Below are 16042 nucleotides of genomic sequence, written 5' to 3' on the forward strand. Positions count from 1 at the left end.
AAAAAGAAGAAAAAAATAATTTATTTATTATATAATAATTATTATAAAATAATACACAAAATAATTTATTAAGTAGTTTTAACTTTTGTAGATGCTTTCAAATCAGAACAAACATGATTTTTTTAATTATCAATATCCATTAACAAAAGTATAATTTGACAAATACACATAATCTTTCTTTATTTATAGTAAAGCCTTGAAACTTCTTTATTTTATAATTTTTTTATATTTAATATTTAAAGTTTCAACAATGATTTATTTTCAAAGTCTGAAATTTATTCTTCAATACATTTATAGATAGTTTCAGGTACTATGTTTGCAACAAGTTACAATATATTGTTTTTAATTTAAACTTAATTATCTTATAAAATATTATATACATAATGAAGACTTGAATCTAAAGAGAATTATAATAAGATATCATTATGTTCATAAACAAAGAAATTAAGTAAAGCTACTCAAATACTACTGTGTTACTAAATTGAAATGATTGAAACATTTGTTGAATTTTTATTAAATCATTAAAGAATTATGAATGAATTTTTTCTATCTGTTGTATATTACATTAAATATTTTACAAGAAAAGTACATTGAAGAAAAATGAAAATGAAAGTTTTACATATAAATTTATTTAAATTTGATTGGAAAAATGGTCTGTATAAAAGTTGATAAGTATTTTTAGGAACATAATATCATCTTTATCTGAATGAACATAATAAAAAAATTATTTTTTTAGATAAAAACAATTTTATGTAAAGTTCTATACAAAAAACTAATCAACTTTCACATTAAAATATTCAATACAAGAAAGAGTTTGTTTAATAAAACATCAACATATTATTTATTATTCCGTTATATAATATAAATATATTTATTCTATGAAATAATATACAAAGAAATATTTTAAAATATTATTAAAGAACAATATCTAATTTTGATTAAAAACCAATAAAGGAATCTCTGTTTTTAAATAAAAAATAATTAATTTAAAATAATTTGATGAAATCATAATGAAACTGTCAAAAATTAAAATGTCTGTTACAATACTTTTCTAATTTCAAATTATATTCTTTGATTAATTAATCAAAGATGGATATCCAAAAGAATGACATAATAAAAAGCTTATGTGTAAAATATCAATAATAAATAAATCTTTGTAAATAAATATAACTTATAATAAATAAGATCTTTCTACATTATAATTAATTAGTGCATTTTAATTTAAATAATCAGTTGCATAATCGAGGTTCCACAGCATTTGTTTAAAAATTGTGTGATATATAAGCTATATCTCTTCAGATTTTGTTTTGTAATTTTTTTAATTTTTCTCCTAGATGTTTATTTAAATGTATTCTAATTTCTTGTTGATTATTACATTTTTCCCCACATTCAGGACATTCAGGATCACCTTCGCCATGTTCTCGTTTTCGATGTTTAGATCGATTATTATAAGTAGAAAATGATTCACCACAATCTGGACATTGATAAGGTTGTTCACCAGTATGTTTCCTACGATGATGATCTCTAGAATCTTTTCTTCTAAAACTCATATTACAATATTCACAGACAAACGGTTTTTTACCAGTATGTAATAATACATGATTATATAAAGACTTAGTATCATTAAATCCCTTTTCACATTGTGCACATTTATAACGTCTTTCACCATTATGTTTACTTTTAATGTGATTTACTAAAAGTTGTTTTACTCTATATGTAGCATTACATATGTCACACTGATAAATCGGATCTACTCTCCCTTCGTGTACTCTTTCTTTGTGTGCTTTTAATGACATTTGATGCTTAAATTTTTCATGACATTCTCCACATTCATACCATGGTTTTTGTTTCGTCAAAATTGGGTCTTGATTATTTATTTCATGAACTTCTACCATGTGGTATTTCAACATACGATATGTTGGAAAATCTTCTACACAAATTGGGCATGTAAATAATTGCGGTAATGTTACACTTTTGTCATTTTTCCAATGTTTCTCTAAGTGTTCATTCATATTCTGCTTTTTACTAAATGATTTATTGCATATGTTACAAGTATACCTATTATAAGAAAAATGAATTTTTCTATGAAGTTTCAAAGCATTTGTAGTTCTACATCGTTGACCACAGATGTCACATTGATATGGTCTTTCACCTGTATGAATTCGATGATGTTCTTTTAATCTAGCTTTCAACTGAAAAGACTTACCACATAATTCACAAATGTGAGGCCTTGCTCCTTTATGAACAAAAAGATAATGCTCATACAAAGAATTTTCTGCTCTAAAATCTTTTCCACAAGTACTACAAATAAATTCATTCATATTTTCATTATGTCTCATTTCATGAAACTCTAGTCTTTCTTTTCGTACAAAATGCTTAGGACATTTAGAGCAATGATATTGACGTGGAGAGATAACTTTTGTTTCATTTCCATCTATCATTAAAGAAAGTGTAGAGTCTTCACAAGTAGCACATGTCACTAAGTCATTAATAGCATCTGGATCCAAGTCTGAAATCAGTTTACCACAAAGATTACAATTTATAGACACTTTTTCCTGTTTTGTTGTTGCTATTGCCTTCTGTATAATATCATCACTAATAGTATCTTCGCTAGTACCAACTTGAATTTGTTTTACACCAGAATGTTTGTAATTTTTTTGATGTCCATTTAATCTAGATCTTTTTGTAAATAATTTTCCACACTCTATACAAATATAACGTTGTAAACTTTTATGTGTGTGAAAATAATGATCCCATAATAAATTTTCAGTACTTGTTTCTTTATCACACAATGTACATTCATACTTATCTATTTTATCTAATTTGTGTCTTTCCATGTGAAATTCATATTTCAAATGTGAAAGATAACGTGCTCCACATAATTTACACACATACTTCAAACAAGATTTATATATATCATTTTCATCTTGTGCATTATCTTTTCCAAGCATAATATCTTGTGATTTGGTTATATATGTATCTTTTTCACTTTTATAGTCAGTCTCACTATCTAACCAATATGTATTATCACTTTCAGGCTCATTTTTCACTAATGGATCTGCAGAATCATAATTGTAATTCAGCAAATTCTCATTAGACACATATGATATCTCTTCCATTTTTGATACTTTTGATAAGTGAACAGAAGAATCATAAGAATTTAATTCCTTAAGCTCTCTTTTTAATTTTTTCTCTATTCCAATTTCTGAGTTTTGTTTTTCAGATAATACATCAATACAATTTAAATTTTCTTCTTGCAAGACAGGTAGTGTTAGACTTACTTGATTAGGTATATTTTCAATGTCTTCTGCAATTGTTGCTTTGTTTCCATATTTTAAATGTACATTATTTTTAGCATTATTATTATGTACTATATTTTTATGTATTTGTATATTTTTCTCTTTTATAATATGTTTTTTTTCAGAATGGTTTATCATAGCTAATGAGATTTGGAAGGTATAATCACAGCCTTGAGGATTACTGACTAATAAAATCATTAAATCTACATTACAATTTGGGCATGTATATACAGCATCACTATGAATTTGTGAAAAGTTTGTTATTTCTTTAGACAGATCAAAGAAGGATTTTATTTGTGATGCATTTTCTAATCTCTTAGAATATTCCAATACCTCTTGAATAAATTTGTAATAAAAAATGATTTTATCATAACATGGCAAGCATACATACTTTGAACCATTATCATCAATAGATATCTGCAAAAATCATTTAAATGAATATTAATTTAAAATCCTTTTATATAATAATACATTTATATAAAAAATAAATATCTTGTTTTATATATATAAAAATTATATACAAAACAAAGACCACAAGAAAAAACATCGTAAATCACATTTCTTATCTCTTTATGTAGTAGATGTTTTCAAATTCAAAATACCCATTAAGTAATCCTATATAAAAGTGTTTGTCCATTTTATTTTTGAATCAAATATACATTTTTTCCATCTTCTAGCATGTCTCAAAAAAATTGATTGTCATAAGATTAGTTACATCATTACCTTTTTGTAAAATATTGTTGATTTACCACTTATTTTTAAAAGGCTTATATTTAAAAATTCTGCCTCTTTTTAACCATATCATAACAAAATTTTCCTTTTTAATTACCAAACAATATCAAAATTAAAAAATCAACAAAAATAAATTCTTCATATTTTTTTCATGTGATCTTTAAACAGCTGAATTGTCAAAATATTTTAGGAATTTGATATAAATAAAATATAAATAAAATATTTAAATTTCAGAAAGAAATTGATACATTAACTTCTGTTACGTATATTAACATACTGAAATTGGTAATGTTTCTTTTATTTTATGTATTAAATCTGTTGATCCTTCAAAGATACTTTTATATTTTCCATCTGCAAGATTTACACCACATAAACGACATATAAATATATTCTTTGATGCATCCATAACTGAATCTCTGAAAAATTTATCAGTAAAGAGAATTTGTCATATAAAAATATGTATTGTTTTTATAAGTGCTTTCCTATATCTTACTATAGTATTGAATAATTCTTTGAAGTTTATTAAAAATATACTATATACACTAATAATATACTTACACATAATTTTAACGAGTGTTTAGTTGAGGTTATTTCTCTATACTGAAATGACAAATAAATGTAATTATTTATATTAATTAAGAAATATCATCTTTTTAATATAAATAATGCATAATTTATTACAATATTTTTAGATATTTTAAATGTCATTTACAATTAGAAAACAATTTATTAACCTTAGTTATTATTTTATAATACTACCAAATATTTTTCTCAATAGTAATAATATAATTTTGTATTTCATGAATGACGTCTACCAAGTTGTTTATGCTTAATTGTATCATGCTATCTAAATCTTCTTCATGCAAACTAATAAATACACGTTTTCAATCGAAAGTAGATTACATGAGAAGATAGTCTTTAAGTTATGATTTATCTGTATATACATGTGCATGTATAATTCGAAACAAATGTTTAAACGAAAATAAAAACACATCAATAAAATGTATAAAATGTACTGACATTGACAGTTAATCTTATAATGAAATATTTAATATGAACAAGAAATGGATAGATCAAAAAGTATAATTTTTTTCTACTTATAATAAATACAATATTTTTTTGTCATATTTTTATATTAAAAGCAATTAATTTTGACACTTGAATTCAGGTTATATAGTACTTTGTATTGTACTTTGTATATTACATTTTGTACTTACGTGTAACATAGTTTGATATGAAAAAGTAATATTTCATTAAGTGGAAAAGTACTGATAAAATGTTACACGAAGTTTTATTATCATTGTGGGGATGTTCAACCAATGCTTTACAAATATTGGAATCAGATGTGATTATAATGTTATATTTCTTAATATTATAATTAATTTTAAATTGAATAATTTATTAATGTCTGAAATTTATTATTTTTAGACTATAGACCTTGAAAAATATTTACATCCTGGAGAACGTGTATTACTTAAGAAAATATTGGATATAGTTGAACAATGCAATATTATTAGAAACTTTATTCAAGAATGTACCACTTCTGATAATTTAAAATCTACTGAAGGTATCAAAATTTTTATTAAATTTAATTATATATCATATTATATATTAATTTATAATATATTAATATTTATATACATATTATAGATTTACAAAATCAGGATATGCCTCATGGTTTATACTTACAAGCCCTTTGTGAAGGAATGGATCAAGCTTTAGAACCCTTTCGTGAAGAGATTGTTGATTTAGAAAATATTGTTCTTCGTGATAGTTATACTCCATTATCATTAATTCTTTGTCGTATCCAAAATTACATGTGTCTATTTTCTGTTTTAAATTCTATTATAAAAGAGGTAAATTAGGATTATTAATATGATATAATTAATATCTAAAATGGTCTTTAAGATACTCAAATAGAAAATTTAATTTTAATTTATTATAATTTAGTTCTTAATTTATTTCAGATTCGTATACAGAAACTACATGGCTGTAAATTATTACAATGTTTACATCAAAATATGTATACTGGTATTCCTACTGTGAAATCTGCAATAGAAAAGTAAATATAGTTATAATGCATTATTTTATTTTATTTCATTTATACTGTTGCTAATTACTTTGCATTATTCAGGATGTCTCACTGTGTGCACATAGTTTTTTATAAACACTTAACTAACTGGTTATTATATGGTCATATAGAAGATATGTACATTGAGTTTTTTATTCAAAAAGTATCTGAAAGACAAAACAGTTTGATATCAGTAGATGATAAAAATAATTTTATTGATACAAAATTTAGTGGAGATATGTGGAATTATAATGTTCAAATAGATATGCTTCCATCCTATATTAGACCATCTTTAGCAACTAAAATTTTAACTATAGGTCAAACGATTATAATGTTTGGAAATGACCCAAGACAAAAGAAAGGTAATTTATACTGCCTAATTTATATTAAAACAATTTTAAATTGCTTAAAACAAGAGTTAAAATCATTGAAAACGTTTGTATTTGTTTATAGATTTTGCTATAAGTGACCAAACTGAAACTTCTATATGGGGAGAGAAAGAATATGAATTTTTTCTCAAACTTCAGAATCTCCAGAAAAAACATATTTTTAATATTATTGAATTTGAACGTACAATTGATGAATTGAAGCAATGTATAACAGAACTTTTATGGAGGGTTGCTGTTGAAGAAGCACAACTTGTGCAACAACTTAAATTAGTAAAAGATTTTTTTCTTATGGGACGTGGTGATTTATTTCTTGAATTTATTAGACTCACAGCTCATATATTGAATAAATCTCCAACACAACATACATCTAGAGATATTAATTTAGCTTTTCAAATGGCATTAAGAAAAATGCATTTAAATGATGAAAATGCTATGGATAGCTTTAATTTTATAGTACCAGTTCCAGCAGATGAAAGTGAAGATATTGAGGTGGAAGGTATGGAATTTACTGAGAAGGAACGTGAAGATCCTATTGGTATGATATTTTCTTAGTTAATCTTATATTTTTTAAGTAGATAAAATTTATGCTAATATAGTATAATATTATAGAAAGACGTGGATGGGGCATGATTACTTTAAAATATAAAGTCGTTTGGCCACTACATTTATTATTTAGTCCATCTGCTTTAAATGATTACAATACATTATTTAAATTTTTGCTGAGGGTTAAAAAAACACAAATTGATTTGTGGAACCTTTGGAGCGAGCATATGTATCATAAAAACATGTAAGATATGATTTAATTATTATATTAGATTGTAATAGATATACAATAGATATTATCTCGTCTAATTTTTATTAAATATTAACAATTTCCATTGTTACAGAGATATTGGTGTAATTCAGCTAAGAAATAATTTAATTTTTATTATTGATAATTTACAATACTATTTACAAGTTGATGTACTAGAAAGTCAATATACAATAATGGAAACAAATATGAAAAATACCCGGAATTTTGAAGATGTACAAAAGGCACATTCTATTTTTTTAGCTAATGTTATGTCACAAACATTTTTATTGGGAAATTCAATAGAAAGAAAAAATCCTGTATGTTATATTTTAAATCAAATAATTTTACAATTTTTATCTACTTATTTATGTGGTAAATATTTTTAATAGGTAAATAAATTAATAAAACTTTTGTTACGACTTTGCGATGATTTTATCTTGCAAGCATCGATGTGGGAAGTAGATAATTTACTTTTAACAGAGCGAGAAGAACTTAAAACTTTATCTGATACTCTAGAGAGTCTAATGGGTTGGCTAACTAAAACACTGAATAGAGTACGTGCACAACCAAGTGGAGAACATTTAGCTCAATTATTGCTGAGATTAGATTTCAATAGATGGTTCAGCAAAAAGATGTAAAAAACATTTGAATTATTTGAGCGCTAATAAATAATGTACAAGCATATAATGTATTTATAGTATTTTACTTTAAAATTATTATTTGTTATGTGCATATTGAACTTATTTTTTATATCTTGTATATTATTGACTGCTTTTGGCACTGTTTCCTCATCGATTTTCTCCAAAATCATGTTGGCTGGTATAATTAGTTAGATTTTAAAATTGAAAAATTATTTGGATGATGAAAATATGAAAAATTTAATTTTATGCTTAATTTATTAGATATAAATATAAAAGAAATACATATTAATACTAAAAGAAAAATAAATTTAGTCATTTTTAAATGAGTGTAATATATAACAATCAATGAATTATATTTTTCATTTGCTTATTTCTAAAATTTATTATATCATATATTATAAAAAATTATTCCTTTTTATAACAACTTATAATTCAATAATTGTATTTGTAATGTAATAAACATTTTTATAATAACCAGGAAATAAATGATTTAATAAAATAAAATTAAATTGTGATTACAATGTTCAACACATCCTTCAAATAATAATTAATAATTAACTAATTCGCATTAAATTATGTACGAAAAGTACATAAGAATGTTGCCCAAAGTTTCAGCTTTCCAACGCAACTACAAAAGTAACAGTAATATATTTATAATTGCTTCACTGATATTATTAAATATAAGAGATATCGTTTGATATTTTACATCGATACTTTACCACATGGCTATTTCAAAGACTAAGCATCTTCCCGCGAAAACGAGGCACAGCATTGCCCAATCGCAGAATACTTACAGTCGACGCGATCCAACATGCCGGTAACACATGGTGGAACATTTACACGCGTTGAAGTGAAACTTTCAGTACCTGAATAAAACATTTCGTGAAGTACTGTTACCATCTATCAGTCTTTTATCTACTGTAATTGACGAAAGAAATAATTAAAAACAATAATACGCAGTATGAGCTATTATTACATTAAACAACTTTCGAAACTTTCGAAACATCGTCGTGATATATACGAAAGGACCACAACACAAGGTTAAGAAATTGAAAGAACTTTACCAAGAACAGAATAAATAACTGTGAACATTTGTTTGGTGGTGAGTGAAGGTGCACATGTGAAATAAAGTGAAGGTGCACATGTGAAATAAAGTGAAGGTGCACATGTGAAGTAAAATGACGGAAGTACAAGTGCCTGTGAAATCGTGCTACACAGTTCAATTTTATCGTTTATATTTCCGTAATTAGGCTTTCGGATTAGGTTTTGTTAGTATAACAGCGTTGATTAGGCTTTTCTCTTTATCGTGTGCCGATTTCTCTGATTTTCATCATTCGTGTCCGAAATTTAATGACGAAGGTGTCTCTGGCTGTGAAATCGTGCGGCGTAATAGACTTTCTTATCCTCCATTTCAGAAATTACGCATTTTGATTAGGTTTGTTCTATATTTCGCGTAGAAGGAATTCTTCCTTAACGAGATTGGGTATTTTTTTTCGGTTTCGAGCGCGCGTTTTCGGAAAATAGTGCCGAAAGTGTCTGTGGCTGTGAAATCGTGCTGCGTAATAGAATATTTTGGTTTCCATTTCCGAAATTAGGCTTTTTGATTAGGTTTGTTCTATATATTCTCGTAGAAAAGAATGTTCTTTAACGGGATTGAATATCTTTTTTCGGTTTCTAGTGTGCCTTTTCGAAAAATAGTGACGAAAGTGTCCGTGGCTGTCAGATCGTACTGCGGAATAGACATTTTTGGTTTCCATTTACGAAATTAGGCTTTTTGATTAGGTTTGTTCTATATATCCTTGTAGAGGAGAATGTTCTTTAACTGGATTGGATATTTTTTTTCGGTTTCGAGCGTGCGTTTCCGAACAATAGTGCCGAACGTGTCAGTGGCCGTGCAATCGTGCTGCGTAATAGACTTTCTTGGCTTCTATTTCCGAAATTAGGCTTTTTGATTAGGTTTGTTCTATATATTCGTGTAGAGTGATTTATTCCTTAACGGGATTGGATATTTTTTTTCGGTTTCGAGAGTGCATTTTCGAACAATAGTGCCGAATGTGTTAGTGGCTGTAAAATCGTACTGCGTAATAGTGCATTTTCTTTTCTATTTCCGTAATTAGTCTTCTTGATTAGGTTTGTGCTATATATCAGTGTAGAGTGGAATTTTCTTTAATGATATTGAATATTTTTTTTTCAGTTTTGAGTGTGCGTTTTCGAAAAATTGTGCCGAATGTGTCAGTAGCCGTGAAAACGTACGCGTAATAGACATTTTTGACATCTATCTTCGAAATTGGGATTTTTGATTAGGTTTGTTCTATACATTAGTGTAGAGTGGAATTTTCTCTAACTGAATTGAATACTTTTTTTCAGTTCGTTTTAGATTACGTTCCTGTGGTCGCGGTTTAATTGCTATGGCTAATGCTGAAGAAGATTACAATGGTTGCCAATTCTTTTTTACTCTTGGTTCTCAATTAGATTTGCAGAATAAACATTCAACTTTTGGTTATGTTACTGAAGAAATTATATATGACATGCTTGAACTTGAAGAAGCACTTGTAGATGAGGTAAATTTAATGTTTATAAGAAAATGTATCAAGAATTATATCAAGAATTGATATAAATATAATATTTCCGGTGTTTTGTAGAATGATAAACCACTTTATGCTCCAAAAATGATAAAAGCTGAATTATCGAACAATCCCTTTTCTGAAATTATACCAAGATTAATAGTACAGGAAAGTGAAGAAGTAAAGGACAGGAATAAAGTAAAAATCATATATGTTTGTAGCATTTATCCATGATAGTATTATTCTTTGTAATGAAAAATTTTGTTACAGTAACTTCAATCTTTTATCATTTGGCAAAAAAGCAGAGGAAGATGAAGAAGAATCTGCGATATTAAATAGAAAGTCTAGTGGTAAGTGCAAATCAGCTCATGATCATTTAACTGATCCAAAATTAAGCTCATAACCAGCTGTTGAACCCCCTGGACCTCCAAATAAAAAAAGGTATGAAGACCGTATTAGCGATTGGGAATTATTGGGGAATAATTTTAAATTAACAAATTATGCAATTTCTGAGATTAATTTATGAACTTTTATAACTGTATCGCATAGCCGACTCCTTGCGCAGCATTCTTATACAATTTTTGCACATAATTTGGCGCTAATTAGTTTGTTATTATTACTTACTTGACGACGTACGTGATTCGATACAACGATCGGCGCGATGGTCCAACAGAATAATTAATTATGAACAAAATTAGAAGTAAAATAAGAACAAAAATGACATGAGAATGTTCATAAGGATATTGTTTTTATAATCCGAGCATATAATTTGTAAATTAATTGCAAAGAAGATTGTAGTTAATGAAAAACTAATAGTATTATCAGCATCAATTCGAACATTTTGAGTAATAATTACACATATACTATTATACGTAAACTATAATACTTATCGTTAGTAACAAACTATTAATGATAATAACAAATTGTTCACAACGTAAATTTACAATAAAAGTGAAAACATTAAGGAACTACTGGCTATTACTTGAACTTGGAACGAATTTGTAAGACCTTGAAAAATATTTACATCCTGGAGAACGTGTATTACTTAAGAAAATATTGGATATAGTTGAACAATGCAATATTATTAGAAACTTTATTCAAGAATGTACCACTTCTGATAATTTAAAATCTACTGAAGGTATCAAAATTTTTATTAAATTTAATTATATATCATATTATATATTAATTTATAATATATTAATATTTATATACATATTATAGATTTACAAAATCAGGATATGCCTCATGGTTTATACTTACAAGCCCTTTGTGAAGGAATGGATCAAGCTTTAGAACCCTTTCGTGAAGAGATTGTTGATTTAGAAAATATTGTTCTTCGTGATAGTTATACTCCATTATCATTAATTCTTTGTCGTATCCAAAATTACATGTGTCTATTTTCTGTTTTAAATTCTATTATAAAAGAGGTAAATTAGGATTATTAATATGATATAATTAATATCTAAAATGGTCTTTAAGATACTCAAATAGAAAATTTAATTTTAATTTATTATAATTTAGTTCTTAATTTATTTCAGATTCGTATACAGAAACTACATGGCTGTAAATTATTACAATGTTTACATCAAAATATGTATACTGGTATTCCTACTGTGAAATCTGCAATAGAAAAGTAAATATAGTTATAATGCATTATTTTATTTTATTTCATTTATACTGTTGCTAATTACTTTGCATTATTCAGGATGTCTCACTGTGTGCACATAGTTTTTTATAAACACTTAACTAACTGGTTATTATATGGTCATATAGAAGATATGTACATTGAGTTTTTTATTCAAAAAGTATCTGAAAGACAAAACAGTTTGATATCAGTAGATGATAAAAATAATTTTATTGATACAAAATTTAGTGGAGATATGTGGAATTATAATGTTCAAATAGATATGCTTCCATCCTATATTAGACCATCTTTAGCAACTAAAATTTTAACTATAGGTCAAACGATTATAATGTTTGGAAATGACCCAAGACAAAAGAAAGGTAATTTATACTGCCTAATTTATATTAAAACAATTTTAAATTGCTTAAAACAAGAGTTAAAATCATTGAAAACGTTTGTATTTGTTTATAGATTTTGCTATAAGTGACCAAACTGAAACTTCTATATGGGGAGAGAAAGAATATGAATTTTTTCTCAAACTTCAGAATCTCCAGAAAAAACATATTTTTAATATTATTGAATTTGAACGTACAATTGATGAATTGAAGCAATGTATAACAGAACTTTTATGGAGGGTTGCTGTTGAAGAAGCACAACTTGTGCAACAACTTAAATTAGTAAAAGATTTTTTTCTTATGGGACGTGGTGATTTATTTCTTGAATTTATTAGACTCACAGCTCATATATTGAATAAATCTCCAACACAACATACATCTAGAGATATTAATTTAGCTTTTCAAATGGCATTAAGAAAAATGCATTTAAATGATGAAAATGCTATGGATAGCTTTAATTTTATAGTACCAGTTCCAGCAGATGAAAGTGAAGATATTGAGGTGGAAGGTATGGAATTTACTGAGAAGGAACGTGAAGATCCTATTGGTATGATATTTTCTTAGTTAATCTTATATTTTTTAAGTAGATAAAATTTATGCTAATATAGTATAATATTATAGAAAGACGTGGATGGGGCATGATTACTTTAAAATATAAAGTCGTTTGGCCACTACATTTATTATTTAGTCCATCTGCTTTAAATGATTACAATACATTATTTAAATTTTTGCTGAGGGTTAAAAAAACACAAATTGATTTGTGGAACCTTTGGAGCGAGCATATGTATCATAAAAACATGTAAGATATGATTTAATTATTATATTAGATTGTAATAGATATACAATAGATATTATCTCGTCTAATTTTTATTAAATATTAACAATTTCCATTGTTACAGAGATATTGGTGTAATTCAGCTAAGAAATAATTTAATTTTTATTATTGATAATTTACAATACTATTTACAAGTTGATGTACTAGAAAGTCAATATACAATAATGGAAACAAATATGAAAAATACCCGGAATTTTGAAGATGTACAAAAGGCACATTCTATTTTTTTAGCTAATGTTATGTCACAAACATTTTTATTGGGAAATTCAATAGAAAGAAAAAATCCTGTATGTTATATTTTAAATCAAATAATTTTACAATTTTTATCTACTTATTTATGTGGTAAATATTTTTAATAGGTAAATAAATTAATAAAACTTTTGTTACGACTTTGCGATGATTTTATCTTGCAAGCATCGATGTGGGAAGTAGATAATTTACTTTTAACAGAGCGAGAAGAACTTAAAACTTTATCTGATACTCTAGAGAGTCTAATGGGTTGGCTAACTAAAACACTGAATAGAGTACGTGCACAACCAAGTGGAGAACATTTAGCTCAATTATTGCTGAGATTAGATTTCAATAGATGGTTCAGCAAAAAGATGTAAAAAACATTTGAATTATTTGAGCGCTAATAAATAATGTACAAGCATATAATGTATTTATAGTATTTTACTTTAAAATTATTATTTGTTATGTGCATATTGAACTTATTTTTTATATCTTGTATATTATTGACTGCTTTTGGCACTGTTTCCTCATCGATTTTCTCCAAAATCATGTTGGCTGGTATAATTAGTTAGATTTTAAAATTGAAAAATTATTTGGATGATGAAAATATGAAAAATTTAATTTTATGCTTAATTTATTAGATATAAATATAAAAGAAATACATATTAATACTAAAAGAAAAATAAATTTAGTCATTTTTAAATGAGTGTAATATATAACAATCAATGAATTATATTTTTCATTTGCTTATTTCTAAAATTTATTATATCATATATTATAAAAAATTATTCCTTTTTATAACAACTTATAATTCAATAATTGTATTTGTAATGTAATAAACATTTACATAATTACCTAAATACAGATAATAATATTATATAAACTTAATTATACTGTATTATTATTTAAAACACCAGGAAATAAATGATTTAATAAAATAAAATTAAATTGTGATTACAATGTTCAACACATCCTTCAAATAATAATTAATAATTAACTAATTCGCATTAAATTATGTACGAAAAGTACATAAGAATGTTGCCCAAAGTTTCAGCTTTCCAACGCAACTACAAAAGTAACAGTAATATATTTATAATTGCTTCACTGATATTATTAAATATAAGAGACATCGTTTGATATTTTACATCGATACTTTACCACATGGCTATTTCAAAGACTAAGCATCTTCCCGCGAAAACGAGGCACAGCATTGCCCAATCGCAGAATACTTACAGTCGACGCGATCCAACATGCCGGTAACACATGGTGGAACATTTACACGCGTTGAAGTGAAACTTTCAGTACCTGAATAAAACATTTCGTGAAGTACTGTTACCATCTATCAGTCTTTTATCTACTGTAATTGACGAAAGAAATAATTAAAAACAATAATACGCAGTATGAGCTATTATTACATTAAACAACTTTCGAAACTTTCGAAACATCGTCGTGATATATACGAAAGGACCACAACACAAGGTTAAGAAATTGAAAGAACTTTACCAAGAACAGAATAAATAACTGTGAACATTTGTTTGGTGGTGAGTGAAGGTGCACATGTGAAATAAAGTGAAGGTGCACATGTGAAATAAAGTGAAGGTGCACATGTGAAGTAAAATGACGGAAGTACAAGTGCCTGTGAAATCGTGCTACACAGTTCAATTTTATCGTTTATATTTCCGTAATTAGGCTTTCGGATTAGGTTTTGTTAGTATAACAGCGTTGATTAGGCTTTTCTCTTTATCGTGTGCCGATTTCTCTGATTTTCATCATTCGTGTCCGAAATTTAATGACGAAGGTGTCTCTGGCTGTGAAATCGTGCGGCGTAATAGACTTTCTTATCCTCCATTTCAGAAATTACGCATTTTGATTAGGTTTGTTCTATATTTCGCGTAGAAGGAATTCTTCCTTAACGAGATTGGGTATTTTTTTTCGGTTTCGAGCGCGCGTTTTCGGAAAATAGTGCCGAAAGTGTCTGTGGCTGTGAAATCGTGCTGCGTAATAGAATATTTTGGTTTCCATTTCCGAAATTAGGCTTTTTGATTAGGTTTGTTCTATATATTCTCGTAGAAAAGAATGTTCTTTAACGGGATTGAATATCTTTTTTCGGTTTCTAGTGTGCCTTTTCGAAAAATAGTGACGAAAGTGTCCGTGGCTGTCAGATCGTACTGCGGAATAGACATTTTTGGTTTCCATTTATGAAATTAGGCTTTTGATTAGGTTTGTTCTATATATCCTTGTAGAGGAGAATGTTCTTTAACTGGATTGGATATTTTTTTTCGGTTTCGAGCGTGCGTTTCCGAACAATAGTGCCTAATGTGTCAGTGGCTGTCAGATCGTGCTGCGTAATTTACTTTTTTGGCTTCTAGTTTTTGAATTAGGCTTTCTGAATTGAACTTTCCCACTGATTCGCGTAGAGTGATTTTTTCCTTAACGAGATTGGATATTTTTTTTCGGTTTCGAGCTTC

At 26.7% G+C, this 16042-nt stretch overlaps 4 protein-coding genes across 4 annotated transcripts; 2 read left to right on the forward strand and 2 right to left on the reverse strand.

The window, feature by feature from the left end:
* Positions 1-1295: 1295 nt before the first annotated feature.
* Positions 1296-1895, reverse strand: LOC108552135 (gastrula zinc finger protein XlCGF9.1-like). Its single transcript, XM_017906544.1, has one exon. The coding sequence runs from the start codon at positions 1893-1895 to the stop codon at positions 1296-1298; it is 600 nt and encodes a 199-aa protein (XP_017762033.1).
* A 29-nt stretch (positions 1896-1924) lies between these two features.
* Positions 1925-3979, reverse strand: LOC108552136 (zinc finger protein 567). The gene is made up of 3 exons (XM_017906545.1): positions 3959-3979; positions 2207-3716; positions 1925-2058 (listed from the first exon to the last, which is right to left on the reverse strand). Exons 1-3 carry the CDS (start codon positions 3977-3979, stop codon positions 2009-2011), a joined length of 1581 nt encoding a protein of 526 aa, XP_017762034.1. The 3' UTR covers positions 1925-2008.
* A 1328-nt stretch (positions 3980-5307) lies between these two features.
* Positions 5308-7941, forward strand: Grip75 (gamma-tubulin complex component 4). Its single transcript, XM_017906548.1, has 9 exons — positions 5308-5376; positions 5460-5598; positions 5682-5887; positions 5999-6093; positions 6166-6464; positions 6556-7026; positions 7101-7278; positions 7379-7601; positions 7674-7941. The coding sequence occupies exons 1-9, from the start codon at positions 5308-5310 to the stop codon at positions 7920-7922; spliced, it is 1929 nt and encodes a 642-aa protein (XP_017762037.1). The 3' UTR covers positions 7923-7941.
* A 2653-nt stretch (positions 7942-10594) lies between these two features.
* LOC108552138 (gamma-tubulin complex component 4-like) lies at positions 10595-13970 on the forward strand. The gene is made up of 9 exons (XM_017906546.1): positions 10595-10661; positions 11496-11627; positions 11711-11916; positions 12028-12122; positions 12195-12493; positions 12585-13055; positions 13130-13307; positions 13408-13630; positions 13703-13970. Exons 1-9 carry the CDS (start codon positions 10595-10597, stop codon positions 13949-13951), a joined length of 1920 nt encoding a protein of 639 aa, XP_017762035.1. The 3' UTR covers positions 13952-13970.
* The last annotated feature ends 2072 nt before the right edge of the window (positions 13971-16042 follow it).

The sequence above is a fragment of the Eufriesea mexicana genome, unplaced genomic scaffold, assembly GCF_001483705.2.
Source record: "Eufriesea mexicana isolate 0111107269 unplaced genomic scaffold, ASM148370v2 scaffold5604, whole genome shotgun sequence".
Lineage (NCBI taxonomy): Eukaryota > Metazoa > Arthropoda > Insecta > Hymenoptera > Apidae > Eufriesea > Eufriesea mexicana.